A 13867-nucleotide genomic window follows, 5' to 3' on the forward strand; every position below is an offset into this window, starting at 1 on the left:
GAGGACAATACTCTTTAAATGGAAACCTGCATTAAAATTGCTCGTTAGTTTTACATTGGGAAGTATTTTTATGTACGCAAGGACAGGTTTTCGCCGCCTAGTTTAGTATGTGTTTGAGAATTTTAGATATTTCATAGCCACTGTAAATTTGGCAGTAAGGCAATGCCATGCATTGTGGGATTAATAAAGTCTATCTAATAAACTTCAGAGCCTTTTAATACTAAACTTTTCCGTCATAGCCTGGCCGCCCTGCTGCGTACAAGCAAACCTACCGTGGTACAAAAATGAGCCTGGGATAGTGGATGAAACCCGCGTTAACAACAAGAATTATAAAACTATTTTGCTATATTCAGTATATATAGGTGTTGTGTCTCGCGGAATTGAATGAATAAAACTGGTACAACACAACAAGGTTTAATTAAACATGGCGGTTCATATTCAACAACAGGCGCACATGGCATGCGTGCGCATAATAGTAACAAAACCGCAGACCATCATGTGCGACATAGCATTCCTCCCCCCCCCCCCCCCCCTTAAATCACAATCTATTAATAACGCTCAAGTTCACTGCAGTTACAAGTTCAGTCTCTCTGGTGGCTTCCGTAGCCGAAGGGGATAACGTCTGCATGATGGTGTTGCCGGACTGCTAACCACGGTCTCGCTTTGGCTGCTAGGAGGGTTGTCAGGAGTGTTGTCCACATGTGTATCTTTGGTCCATGGTTCCTCCATGCCACTCATATTGGGAACCTGTAATTCTTCATTCTCCACACTACTTGCTGATTGTGGTGTTACTGCCAACACCGCTGGGTTTAGTTGCGGTGTGTAGTGTTCCTTGTTAAAGTTTGGAGTCACTGCAGACTCTCTGAGTTGATCAACATGCCGTCGCCATACTGTATTGGGTGCGACCTTGACTTCATAGGACAAAGGTCCCGAGTGAGCTGTGATGATCCCCGGAACCCACTTGTTTCCAGCTCTGTAGTTTCGGGCAACGACAGCTTGGCCTAACTCTAGCTTTCTGGCAGGGCTGTGACTTGACCGTAACTCTTGATCTTGCTGTTTGTCTTCCAGTCGCTTCCGTAAGTTAGGCTTCAGTATATCAAGTCTTGTCCTGATGTTTCTCCCCATGAGGAGCATGGCTGGTGTCTCTCCAGTCAAGGCATGTGGGGTTGATCTGTAGGCCAGCAAAAAGCTTGCCAGCTTCCAAGAGATAGATTTCTTTTCCGTCAGCGCTGCGCGGAGAGCTTGCTTGAATGTCTGTACAAAACGTTCAGCCATTCTATTTGTGGTTGGGTGGTACGGAGCTGACTTAATGTGCTTAATACCATTACTTCTCATGAAATCTCCGAATTCATCCGCTTTGAATTGAGGTCCATTATCGCTTACAAGCTGTTCTGGCAAGCCGTGTGTGGCAAAGAGCTTTCTTAGTTCCTCAATTGTTCTGCTGGCAATTGTAGTAGTCATCGGTATCACTTCAGGCCATTTAGAATGTGCATCTACAACAATCAGAAACATAGTTCCTAAGAATAGGCCAGCAAAGTCAATGTGGATGCCTTGCCATGGTCGTGCTGGCCACTCCCATGAGTGAAGTGGAGCGGTCTTAGGGTTGTTCTGGGTAAGTTGACAGCCAGTGTACCCTTTTGCTACTTCTTCAATTGCTTTGTCCATCCCTGGCCACCACATGTAGCTCCTGGCTAAGGCCTTCATCTTAACAATTCCAAGGTGGCCTTCATGGAGCTCAGCTAACAGTTGTGCCTGGTGCTTGGGTGGGATTATTACTCGTGAGCCCCACATAAGGCAGCCATCCTGTATGGTGAGCTCATCTTTCCTCCTCTGAAATGGCTCCAGCTCCTTCTCACTAACGGTTGGCCACCCTTGCTTTGTGTTTTCCATCACACGTGACAAAACCGGATCTCTCTGAGTTGCTTGACGGATCATATCTGCATTGACTGGCAGCACTTCTATCTGGGATACTTGAAAAATCTCCACTGGGTCAACTACTTCCTTGTCATAGGCTTTCTTTAGAGGTAGGCGTGACAATCCATCCGCGTTTCCATGTTGGGTTGTGTTCTTGTACTCAATACTGTACTCAAACCCTGCTAGAAACAACGCATAACGTTGCAAGCGAGCAACTGTCATTGCTGGTATTCCTTTCCTGGGATTAAAAATTGAGGTCAGGTGCTCATGATCTGTCACGAGTGTGAAGTGACGACCAAACAGGTAAAGGTGGAATTTCTTGACTCCCCAAACCAAGGCTAGGGCTTCTTTATCAATTTGGGAGTAGTTCCTTTCTGCTCTGGTTAGGGTACGTGATGCGAAGGCTATGGGTCGCTCTGAGCCATCCTCTATGATATGCGATAAAACTGCCCCAATTCCGACTGGTGAGGCGTCACAGGCTAGTCTCAATGGCCGTCCTGGATCATAATGGGTGAGCACCATATCTGATGTGATCAGCTTCTTTACTGAGTGGAAGGCCTCCTCGCACTCTGTGGTCCACTTCCATCGTTTTCCTTGCTCCAAGAGTCCATTAAGGGGATTGAGTGTAGTGGCAAGGTTTGGCAAGAACTTATGGTAGTAGTTTACTAGGCCTAAGAATGAACAGAGTTGCTGGACATTCTCTGGTCTTGGGGCATTAACAACTGCATGAACTTTCTCTTGAGTCTTGTGTAATCCGTGCCGATCTACTTCGTGTCCACAGTAAGTGATCTTCGTCTGGAAAAACTCGCACTTCTCGCGGTTTGCTCGTAGGCCATTTGCCTGTAGGCTCTTCAGTACTTCCTCCAGATTGTCAAGGTGCTCTTTGTCATCTTTTCCTGTGATAATCATGTCGTCTAAGATAAAACTAGTTCCTTCGACCCCTTCTAAGATTTGATCCATAGACCTCTGCCAAATTGCTGGGGCTGAAGTGATCCCGAATACGAGGCGGTTGTATCGGTACAACCCCTCGTGGGTGTTAATCGTCAAGTACTCTTGTGACTCCTCCTCCACTTTCATCTGATGGTAGGCCTGTCTGAGGTCAATCTTGGTGAAATTCTGCCCTCCTGACAGCTTAGCAAATATGTCGTCGATGCTTAGGAGTGGGTACTCCTCTGTCTGAAGCTGGGGGTTAACTGTGATCTTATAGTTGCCACAAATTCGAGCTGTGCCGTTTGATTTGGCAACTGGCACAATAGGCGTCGCCCAGTCCCTGAATTTGACCTTGTGCAGTATGTCTTCTTTTTCTAGACGTTTCACCTCCACCTCGACCTTAGGTTTCATGGCGTATGGGACAGGCCTTGCTTTACAAAACTTTGGTTGACTGCCTTCCTTCAACGCGAGTTCCTTCTCGGCTGACTTAAATGTGCCGATTTCATCCTTAAACACTTCACTATAGTCGTCTATGAGTCTCTCTAATTTCTTCTGGGTGTCTTGTGTCGGCTGTTCTTTTGAAATAGCACAGATCCTTTTCCAATCGAGTTGTATCTCGTGTAGCCAATCTCTTCCAAACAACGCCGGCCCTTGTGTTTTCACTACATATAATGTTAAGTCCTTGACTTGGTTGTTGTGTTCCACGCGAACAAGTAGTTTGCCTTCTGGTGTTATCTTCTCTCCTGAGCAGGTTTTCAAAATAGCGGTAGTGTCAACCAGAGGTGTGTTTGGGAAGGTTTCCTTGTACGTCTCCAAGGGGAGTGTAGATATCGCTGAACCTATGTCTATCTCCATCTTCAGTGTGTGGCCGTTAACTTTTGGTGTCACCCAGATGACGTCACCAACTACCCCGTGGTTAACATTGTTGACTTCTAGGGATGCCACCAAGCTATCATCATCGCGCTCATCATCCACCTCGAACGAGTGAAGGGTGGGGTTCTCGCCCCTTCGTCTTCGGGTAGAGTTCTGACTCTTTCCTGGGCGACATACTCTTTGGATATGGCCTAGTTTCCCACATTTTCGGCATGTTTCCTTCCTGAAGTAACACTCGGCTGACTCGTGTGTGCTACCCCCACATCGATAACAATGAGATTTTGATTTGACATCATCTTTCCCTTTTGGAACTCTTTCGCTATCCTTGCTTATTTTGTTGACTTCAGACTCAATTCTAGTGTGTCTTTCGCTGCCGCTTCCATTGCTAAGGCAATTTCTGACGCTTTGGCCAATGACAAATCTGGCTCGGAGAGCAGTCGTTTCTGGATAAGTTCATTGTGTAGTTCACACACTAGTCTATCTCTTAACGCGTCATTTAAGTTAGTTCCGAATTCACAATACAGCGACAATTTCTTTAATTCAGCAACGTAAGTACCTACGGTTTCACCTTCGAGTTGGTTCCTTCTGTGAAAGCGGAATCGCTCTGCTATGAGCAGTGGTTTCGGTGACAGATGCTTCTGTAGTGTTTCTACGATAGCCTTGAAAGACAGGCTGGATGGCTTGGCTGGGGCGGCCAAATTGCGTAGTAATCCATACGTTTTGTTTCCCATTAACCTTAGCATTACGGCCACTTGCTTGTCGTCCTTGATTTCGTTGGCGATCAATTCAAGTATTGCTCTATACGTTCCACATAGGCGTTCCAATCGTCGTTCGTTTCGTCAAACGCTTCAATCTTTCCAATCGGCATAGTGGCGAAAGCTCGAAGTTTCTCTGGTTGCTGCGTAGGATCTAAATCCTCGTCGCCAATCTATTGTGTCTCGCGGAATTGAATGAATCAAACTGGTACAACACAACAAGGTTTAATCAAACATGGCGGTTCATATTCAACAACAGGCGCACATGGCATGCGTGCGCATAATAGTAACAAAACCGCAGACCATCATGTGCGACATAGCAATTGGTAGCTCTAAGCTTGCTCTACAAGATGAGATATTTTTGTTGTTTATGAGGCCATCCAGGCTCGTTTTCCGCTACTCCCTCGGGTCCGGTCTTTGTTCCGCGGGCTCGTTTCCCAGCGGTTGGAAATCGAGCCTAGAGGTTATCTCGTTCCCAGATCTCTTGTGGACGAGATCTGTGATCGAGATTATTTATGAGGCCATCATGGATCAGAAAGTTTGTACATCTCGTAAATTGATCCAAAATGGTACTTGAATGTAGAAAGATACTAGTTCGACAAATTCCAAATTTTCGGGAAGGATGAAAGAACAGGCTCTTGAAACGGCTCACTCATACCATCTCCATTCCCTCTTCTACCGATAAAATCCCTTTAGAGCGCGAGTGAGTTGAACATTGCAGTTGTCTGCTGCCAAAATTTTTGGATGCCCTTCCAATATGGTAAACGTACGCGTTTCTCTCTCTCTCTCTCTCTCTCTCTCTCTCTCTCTCTCTCTTTTCTTTTGGGGGGGGGGGGGTATTTTTTTATATTTTATTTTATTTATTTTTTTTTTTTTTGGCTTAGCCATCATGGTACGTGAGCCATTATACCATACTCTTCAACAAAGGTAAGCGTACGCTTGATTTTTTCTTTTTTTTTTGGGTGGGGGGGGGGGGGGGGGCGTTTCTATTGTTATTTTATTTTAGTTTTCTACATTTTGGGGGCGTTATTAATAAAACAATTATTCCACTCGTGCTTGTAGGGTATGAGATGATTATAGCCAACTCATATCCAACGCGCGCTCGTGGATTAATCATCAAATAACAAACGATGAGGGAACCAGTCGGAATCACGTATTTCAAATAGAACACAGCTCAGTGGCGGCCAAGTCCATTATTTTTCAAGCGTTCATTTTGCTATATATTTTGTCAATTGTCAGATCGTTGCTCGGCATGTCGAGGGCTAATAGATGTCTTTGAGAAAATTCGAGACAGCTCCATCGAAGCTGTTTGCGTTTCTCGGCTTTTTCTTCCTCACATATCCCCAAACCCAACAATCTAAAACAGCAAGTTGAAAATATTTTTTAAACGCCATTTATTTAGCTTAGACAACATTGGTTACCATTATTATATCTTTTTATTTTCCTTTGACTTTTTATTCTGCAACGTTACGCTTAAAAATTTTCACTACTGTTCCTTTCTGTGGAATAACTTAAGAGTGAATTCTGATTAATTCTGTACATACTAGATCGTAATGATGACACAGATAGTTCAATAAGCTCATTTTCATCTTTCAATTTGATCATTTAATGGTGTAATATAACCTTCCTCAGTGCTGTGGAAGCTTCGAGGTGCATGTATTCGTTGGTGACATCAAAGACACGGTAGGAAAATTTTGCTTTCATTTCAGTCGTGTACTTGGTAGCATAGTTGATTACGTAATATATCAAGCACGAAAGAATGTGTTTGACTTCATTTCCAAACACCGAGACGAGAGTTGAAAATACGACGCGCAGCCGAGTATTAATGACGAACTTCGAGGTGTTTGGAAATGTGGTCAAACACTGTCTTGAGTGTTTGATATATTTTCTCGATCGAGACTAAAACTGACGAGGAAACAGAGGAATAAAATCGTCAAAAATCGATGTAAACACCGTCACGCTTGCGATTTCCTTTTTTAAAACTTGATGAACTATTAATGAGTTTGAGAAGTCAATGTCAACCCCAGCGCGCGGTTGGAGCCTAAACCTGCGGTGTGCGCACTTACAAAAGGAGGCACCATCCTTAAGAGGTGTAGGCTAAATTAATATCATGACTAGCGCCTGTTCAATCGCTCTTGAATCAATATAACCCTAGTCAAATTTACTTGTCAATTGTTATCCTCTCATCTTCGTTGTCTTTTTAAAACTATTTAACGGATAATACTGTCATAAGACGTAATATCGGTTTCTATAGAATTCTCCCAGGGAGATTTTCTTATCTGTGTAGACAGAAATTACAGTTGGAGGAAATTAAAGATAACTAAAGCCCTGAACAGACAAAATTGGCTTTGCGACAGCAGGTAATCATCTTAAACTTAAACTATTTATATTTTAATTTACATGACTGTTATCCCGGCCAAAATGTCAGGCTGTGGTGTGTAACCATGGTACAAAATGTGATGTTAATCTTTTCTCACTCATTCTTTAAAAAATTTTGTTGAGTCATCAGCGGTAGTCTTTAATCATCTAACAAGGAGACCAGACGTTTACTGAAAGAATTCTTCATCAGAGAGTTGTTTGAAATGAGACTCGGAAATGGAGTTTCTTCTTGTAGGCAATTGAACAGACATAAACTATGTATAGGTGATAGCAGGTCAGTCTTATCCGTAGCCCACAATGCAACTTCCTTCGTCTTTGTTAATTAACAAAGCCTGATATTTATTTATTTATGATATTCGTTGAAAAGAATTCAAGTATTTGGAACAAAACAGAAAAGACTGTTGACCAAATATATTTTGCTGATTCAGCACTTGTAGCGATGTTCCGAAAGCAATAGTTGCTGTGCGTGCCCAGCATATTTATGAGCCCTCAATCATAATTATGAGCTTCCCAGCATGATTGCGGACTGCAAGTGCTTAACTATAAATGAACCAACCAGAGTGGCAGATAATAATTACATTTATTCTACATATTTTAAAAGGTGGAAACCGCACAAAAAATTGCAATCACAAGTTCTTCGGTTAAATAAGACAAAGCAAAGTAAAAACAAAGTAAAATTTCTCGGAGATCTCTCTGTTTTGCGGTTTCTAGTTAAAGATCAATTTTGATGTCACCGCTGACTTTGATGTATACTGAATATAATTTACAAAATTGGGCATAAATACTAATACAGCAATAATAATAATAATTATCGATTGGAAACTGTAAGCGTAAGTGTGTTAGCATTTTCAAGCTACTTTTAACTAAATATAGCATTAGCTTATAGCATGCCTCTATAAGCCTAATGATGACGTCACGTTACATTTCTCTCCTCTCAAAGTTTACGTGGTTAGATTCAAGTATATAAACGTGCGGTGGTTGTTTTCGGAAAGCGCAGCCGTGCTTGCGTAACCGAAACGTTTTTTTTGGGTTAGACGAGTGTTTTTGCCTCAGGTTTGTCATTTTAGCTTAAAAAATTCGTCAGTGTTTAGCACAAACAAAACTGAAGAGAAAAGTTTAGAAATCCACTGGTCTCATTTTCATCTCGGTCTTCTTCAGGGAGTATTCATGTCCCTTCCAGTAGTACCAGATCACGCCAACGCCATAAGCCGAGTGAGAGCCATTATGATGCATGCCATTCAGGTTGGATTGGTGACAGTTATTGTACCACCAGGCTCCCTGAAACCTCTTGGCAGAGCCTTTGTCATGGTCATCATTATCTTGATCTCGAGTTGAAAATGGTTTACCATCATGAATAGAGAGAGAGTCACCAGCAGTTCCTGAAGCTGATTGGATTAAAAAATAATTAACTATTGTAAGTAAGGCAAAGTTAACAATGAAAATAAATCGTGCGAGTGAAAGTTTTTCTCTTGTGTGTTCGGGGGAGTGGGAATGGTAATAACACATTGATCTTTAAAGCTATGATGATCAAGGCGTCCTGAAGAGCAAGACACATTCCTTGATCTCGAGGAACGAAGCAATATTTAACAAATAAAGATGCCTCGACTGTGCTCTGTTCTGCGGTTGTAAAGCACGCAGGAAGCGGTAGAGCACGAAAGAAGTGTAGGGGAAAACACGAGACGAAGTCGAGTGTTTTTCCCTTCTTCTTGAGTGCTCTATCGCTTCCTAAGTGCTTTACAACAGAACAGAGCACAGTCGAGGCTTCTTTGTTTGTTTTATGATAAAGAATCCAATAATTTCCCCACGCATTCGGCTGAATTTTCAAACCAAACTTTATTTTCCAAACGAGTAAAAGTGGCGTCAACCGTGCTCTGTTCTCTGATAAAGCGCGCTAAAATACGACAATCACAATCCTTGTTAGAATTGTTCAAATAATTTCATTGGCTAACGAAGCGACAGCTGTCAATCACAAACTGGACGTCAGCTAAGCTTTCAGGTTCGTGTGGTTTCGAGCGGCTTTCAAGAGAAGAACGATGCCTTCAAAGTTCGCTTTTTAGTTAATTTTCAAATAAGAATCTAAAGACAGGTTTAAGGTTTGTAGTCCATAGGAATCCGGCCGTATTGTGGCTCATGAAAACGTGCACTTTTCCGATGGAAATTACGGAACCAGGAGCTCAAAGCTTGCGGGTGAAAATGCGAAATGCTGAGTTGAATTTGAAAGGATCTACAGTTATTTAAGCTTACGGCTTGCTGCCGCTTGCAGCAAGATTGCCCGAACTAGCGTAAAGTTAGACAGAGTAAACTGCTCCCACTGGTTCTATTCCGAACACAGAGGAGAATATCTAGAGCAAGCTTTGAGCTGGTCACACGTCGGTTCACGTCGCTGAGAAGACCAGAGAACAAGCGAGCGTTAGTACACTGCATGTAAGTGTTGCTTTGAAAAATTGAACATTTTTACAAAAATAAAGCTTCTCATTATAAACAGAGACAACTCAATTGTTGTTTTCTGTTGTTGTTTTGTATAATTTCCGCCTTCGTAGGAAATATAATGTCTTTTATCGAAGCACTGGTTAGGTTGAGAGTTTGTTTATTTCGCTACGTGTTTTGTCGGCGGGAATCTAGCAAAACTTGTCATTTTAGTACAGTTTTCACACTACTGTTGCTAACAATGGTCTTCGTGAGCCATATTTGCTGTAGACATAGAGCTTTTTTCCATTGCGTTTGTCACAATCACAGGGGATGTTTCATTTAGGTCAAACTTGTCAAAATTCCGAAGCAAAAATTTGAAAGCCAGCTTAATGTCATCAGCCCGTGCTCTGTTCTCTGATGAAGCACGCTGTTTCAGCCAATCAGAGCGCGCGTTATATGGAAACTTTATTATAAATATGTAATGTAAATGTAATGTAAGGCTCATTGTATTTAAATAACAGACCGTCGTGTTAAAAAAAAAAAGAAAGAAAGAAAGAAACAACTAAGTAAAAAAAAATCAATGTGAATGTCTCATTTTGAAACTTCGAGAACGAGAGATGAGCTTACTAAGATTTTGTTTGTGTGGAAGGTGTTAATTGATTCGCTTCTCAAACTTTCAGCAGTCCTAGCTGTTGTTTTGACCCATCAGATTTTTTTGCGTTTAAATGTGTTTTTAACTGTATCGATATATTTACAAATTCTTGCTACCACAAACATAGTGACAGGAAACAAAGCGAATCACCTGAGTAAGAACCGAGGATCAGCTTGTACTTGTCATTCTCACTCATAACCCCAAACTTGTTATACTCGGCATAAGCAGTATTCCCTTCAAAGTCTTCCAAGTCCACACGCAGCATGCTGTAATCATCTGAGGTCTGGCGGTGAATTTTGTCCAGTCCAAGCCAAAATTCACCATTCAGATCACCAAAACCAACTTTGTAATCGCTCCAGTCAAGAAAAAAATCAACAGAACCGTCCAGTCTCTTCTGGAATACTGTCCACCCCCCGCCGTCTGTTGTTTGGTCACAAAACACACCAAAGGCAGGCAAACTGTCAGGTTTGATGGTGAACACACCGTCTTTTCGTTCACCAGATTTGTAGATTTCATCGCAGTTTCTGTAAGCTGCAGGAAAAAAGAAATGATGAAAATTGCAATATGGAGCGAGTTTGTTCCTGGAAGAAATTTTTTCATTTGCGGAGTCCCCGCAGGCGCCGTTTATGGCGAGGAAAAACGGCACATAAATATGGCGATACGAACTTACTTTTGTGTAACATCCATATACAATTACGATTTCCATTACGAGTGATACGAGCTTTTGTACGACTACTCATTTATCATATGACTAAATAAAATACGAGGGCACCTGCATTAAGTTGCACAGCACTGTAATCACATAAATTTGTCTGCTTTCAGCCAATCACAGTGAGGTAATTTCCCCGTCATATAATAAAGAGATGATAGTTGGACTGAATAGAGCCCATATTCGAAAGGAAATTGGCTTTCAAAAACTGCAAAATTTTCTGGGTGGCAAAAGCGCTAATGAGCTTACACATTCTTTGTAAAATTTGGAGTTTTTAAACCCGCGTCGCACACGGAAAGTATTTAATACTTCGGGCTCAAATTCCTTGGGACAGTAAATCATGCTATGCCCTTTCAGTATTCAGAACAAATGTTTTTGTAGCTCCATCAGAAACTGTATCGCTTATGTAATGAAGCAAATATTATAAATAAAGATTATCCTATCCAAGAGATAGCAGACGTTTTACACTGTTATTACAGCTTGCCCAAGTTTTACACGAAAAGATGAGTCTACCTGAACACAAGCGACCATCTCCAGTAAATCCTTCCTTACAAGTGCAGTTATGTCCGCCAACAGTGTTGGTGCAGTTTGCATTCACGTCGCAGTCGTGGTTGCCGGTGATACATTCATCGACATCTACATTGCAAACGATTAAAAAAAGAGCTTTTCAGTGTTATAAAGTAGATGAAAATGTTGTGATACTTGAAGAGACTTGCAGGAGTTTACTTCTATCTTAAATAGAGACGAAATCAACAAAATCAAAACCCAAGTCATGCTAAAAACAACACAGAAATGACATGAAAGATGATTGTCAGTAACCTCCTAAGTCCATGTCACAATAAAACAAAACTGCCGTTCCATTCGCAGTTGGATCCAGCCAGTACTTGCTGCTAATGGTGTCTTTGCCTTCACTTGCCTTTATTTCTTGACATGAATGCGCTGGGAGCTCCGGAATGGAACCCAGAGGAACTTGGATCAAAAAAAGGAGAGAGGAAAAAAGTACAAATTTACCAGTTATATTGTGGTTTCCATTATGATAAAAACAGTGCTTCTGTAGATGGAGGTTGATAGCTGCCCACAGAAATCTTGTTTTTAATAAAATAATAAAAACCGGAGAAAAGTTCATCATTTCATCGAGATACGGCGATATCGAAATAAAATAAGTAACTACTTTCAGGGAACCATTACTCAGAAAACTTCCAGGGATGAAATTTGCGAAAATGTTGCAAATAGGGCCAATTAAAATTTGGCACTAGTTAGAGATTCTTCTCGAAGGAAAAAGCCCTTCAGTAGCAGTAACGAGCATTAATTTTTGGGAAAACAACGTTTCATTACTTCGGGGAGATTTTAGGCATTAATAGAAATCGTAAACACAGACTCTTTTAAAACAATGACGGAAACTGGAAGTTTTTTATTCTTTCCTTGGCGATAGCATTGGACTTCTGGTTGATTTCCGCCTCTCAAAAACGTCTGTGTTTAAGCTTCCTTAAGTTTTTTCGCACATACCCCGGTTGCTCAAGCGTCTTTTGTAAAACCGTGCCGGGTCTGAGCGGAAATGTTCGGGCCTTGCCTCCTTGGTACGGTTATTCAGTTCGCACGACTTTTCTCCTAAGACGTAGTTATAGCTTTGACAGGTGATTTCTGTTTCGCAGCTCATATCACACTCGTGAAGAGCTCTAACGAAGAACTTTTTCAAGATGAACCCCTGTAGAGCCATCCCATTTATGCTCCGTTCCTCTCTGCATTGCTTGCCAGCAGATACGCGATCCATAAAGAAGCCGGCGAAGAGCAAAAAGCAGCGAACAGTCCACAACATTTTGTATCTGTGCGGAGATTAAAAGAAATATAAAACTACTAATTTTAGGAAAGACGTTCACGAAACTCAAGGCATCGTTCAATTAATAGGCTCCACCAAAAAATCATTGGCTTTATCTGACTCTTCTTGGGTACTTGAAAGTTGGAGTTTTTTAAACTTCTTTGTCGCTCTAACCTTTCTGGCTCACGTTTTCCTCTTCCTCGATTTTTTACGGCACCGCAACAGAGAAATTGTCGACTCCTGCGTAATAAAATAGAAAATACTGTAACGCGCGCGAGCGACAGCAACTTCCACTCAAAGAGTCCAACAGCCAACGGTTTAATTACTCGACTCTTAACGTTCAGCTTACTTGTACACGGTAAGTCTACTAACACACACAGGCCACTACATAACGTGAGTCCCTTATATATCCTGTATTACGAGTATATTGCGCATTCCGTACTCGCCATATAACCGCCTCTTAGTCTTAGAACTCTTGCGAGTATACATTCAAATACAACCGTTATACATCTTAGCACGCGCACCTTAGCTCGTGCAATCACGATATCAATTTCATTACAATACTATCATACAGCACGAGAATTATAAAGACATTTTTCCAACATACGTTGTGGATGAGTTAATTTTTGTAAATAGCAGAATTAACAACCAATATAAACTTACTGAAAGATAGCGGTTGGGCGAGATACTGTGATGGGGGTCTTGCAAAGCTAAGCCTGTTAATGAGCATAAGCAGCTTGCACACCAGCTGCAGTAAACTATCATGTTGAAATTTAACTTTATATTTTATGGAAAGTTAAAGACCTCCGGGCAATGTTTGTTAGAACTACTTAATTTTCCTTTATTCAAATTTGAATTAATAGTGAATAGCTTTCTTTTTTTGTAAAACGAGGCGCGGGATGTCATCAATGTTTTTAATTCTGTTCCTAATACTTCCTTTTGTGTTCCCGCTACAGCCCGCAGTGATCTCGTAGCCGCGCTGTTTTCAGTTTTAAGTTTTAGGAAAATAAATTGATGTTTTTAGAATGGGCGTTTTGTTTATGTTCCTGTCTGCGAGTGAAATAATTTCAGACAATGTTTTCGACATTTACTAGTTGTTGTGGCTTATTTGCAACACGCGGTGTTCCCGTTGAGGAAAATATGTAAGAATTAAACCACAAAAACAATATTTAAGGTGGCTGGTTATACTTTGATAGATCAATACTACCAATCTTTATCAAATGATGTTGATAGTGGTATCACAGTAATGCCCAATAATTAGTGAACACATTTTGGTCATCTTTGTCACATAATAGGTTACCATAGCAGCTGTAAAACCTGCTAAAAAGTTAGGACCTTATTACTAAAACAACGACTTGGCGACCCTTATATTTTGTTATTGAAATGCGACAAGCATGTAAAGGTAAAACTTTTTGCAACGTTTAAAATAT

General features: G+C 41.4%; 1 protein-coding gene and 1 pseudogene across 4 annotated transcripts in view; both read right to left on the reverse strand.

Annotated features, from left to right (window-relative positions):
* The window catches only part of LOC110068317 (microfibril-associated glycoprotein 4-like), a 39246-nt pseudogene extending 26082 nt beyond the window's left edge, over window positions 1-13164 (reverse strand). The window contains exon 1 of the transcript XR_016209619.1: window positions 13101-13164. The product of XR_016209619.1 is annotated as a microfibril-associated glycoprotein 4-like (transcript). The remainder of the gene's footprint in view (window positions 1-13100) is intronic.
* On the reverse strand, window positions 7413-13189 carry LOC149106881 (microfibril-associated glycoprotein 4-like). Of its 3 annotated transcripts, XM_089297433.1 has the most exons (7): window positions 13101-13189; window positions 12612-12677; window positions 12128-12444; window positions 11441-11590; window positions 11135-11257; window positions 10063-10443; window positions 7413-8236 (listed from the first exon to the last, which is right to left on the reverse strand). In XM_089297433.1, the coding sequence occupies exons 3-7, from the start codon at window positions 12435-12437 to the stop codon at window positions 7968-7970; spliced, it is 1233 nt and encodes a 410-aa protein (XP_089153559.1). In that variant the 5' UTR covers window positions 12438-12444; window positions 12612-12677; window positions 13101-13189; the 3' UTR covers window positions 7413-7967. The 3 variants fall into 3 exon arrangements, with proteins under 3 accessions (XP_089153559.1, XP_089153561.1, XP_089153560.1); XM_089297435.1 differs by having other exon boundaries at window positions 7413-8230; window positions 12612-13105; XM_089297434.1 differs by having other exon boundaries at window positions 12128-13105.
* Between the last annotated feature and the right edge of the window lie 678 nt (window positions 13190-13867).

This window comes from Orbicella faveolata, unplaced genomic scaffold, assembly GCF_042242905.1.
Source record: "Orbicella faveolata isolate gen_17 unplaced genomic scaffold, um_ofav_v1 contig_3, whole genome shotgun sequence".
Taxonomy (NCBI): Eukaryota; Metazoa; Cnidaria; class Anthozoa; order Scleractinia; family Merulinidae; genus Orbicella; species Orbicella faveolata.

Bases quoted from the DNA above. Each gene is read 5' to 3' on its own strand.
- LOC149106881 (XM_089297433.1), bottom strand. From the start codon at position 12,437: ATGTTGTGGACTGTTCGCTGCTTTTTGCTCTTCGCCGGCTTCTTTATG. The intron at 11,591-12,127 runs GTATGTGCGAAA...TTTTGATCCAAG, and splicing joins AAGACGCTTGAGCAACCGGG to TTCCTCTGGGTTCCATTCCG. The intron at 10,444-11,134 runs GTAGACTCATCT...TTTTTCCTGCAG, and splicing joins AGATGGTCGCTTGTGTTCAG to CTTACAGAAACTGCGATGAA.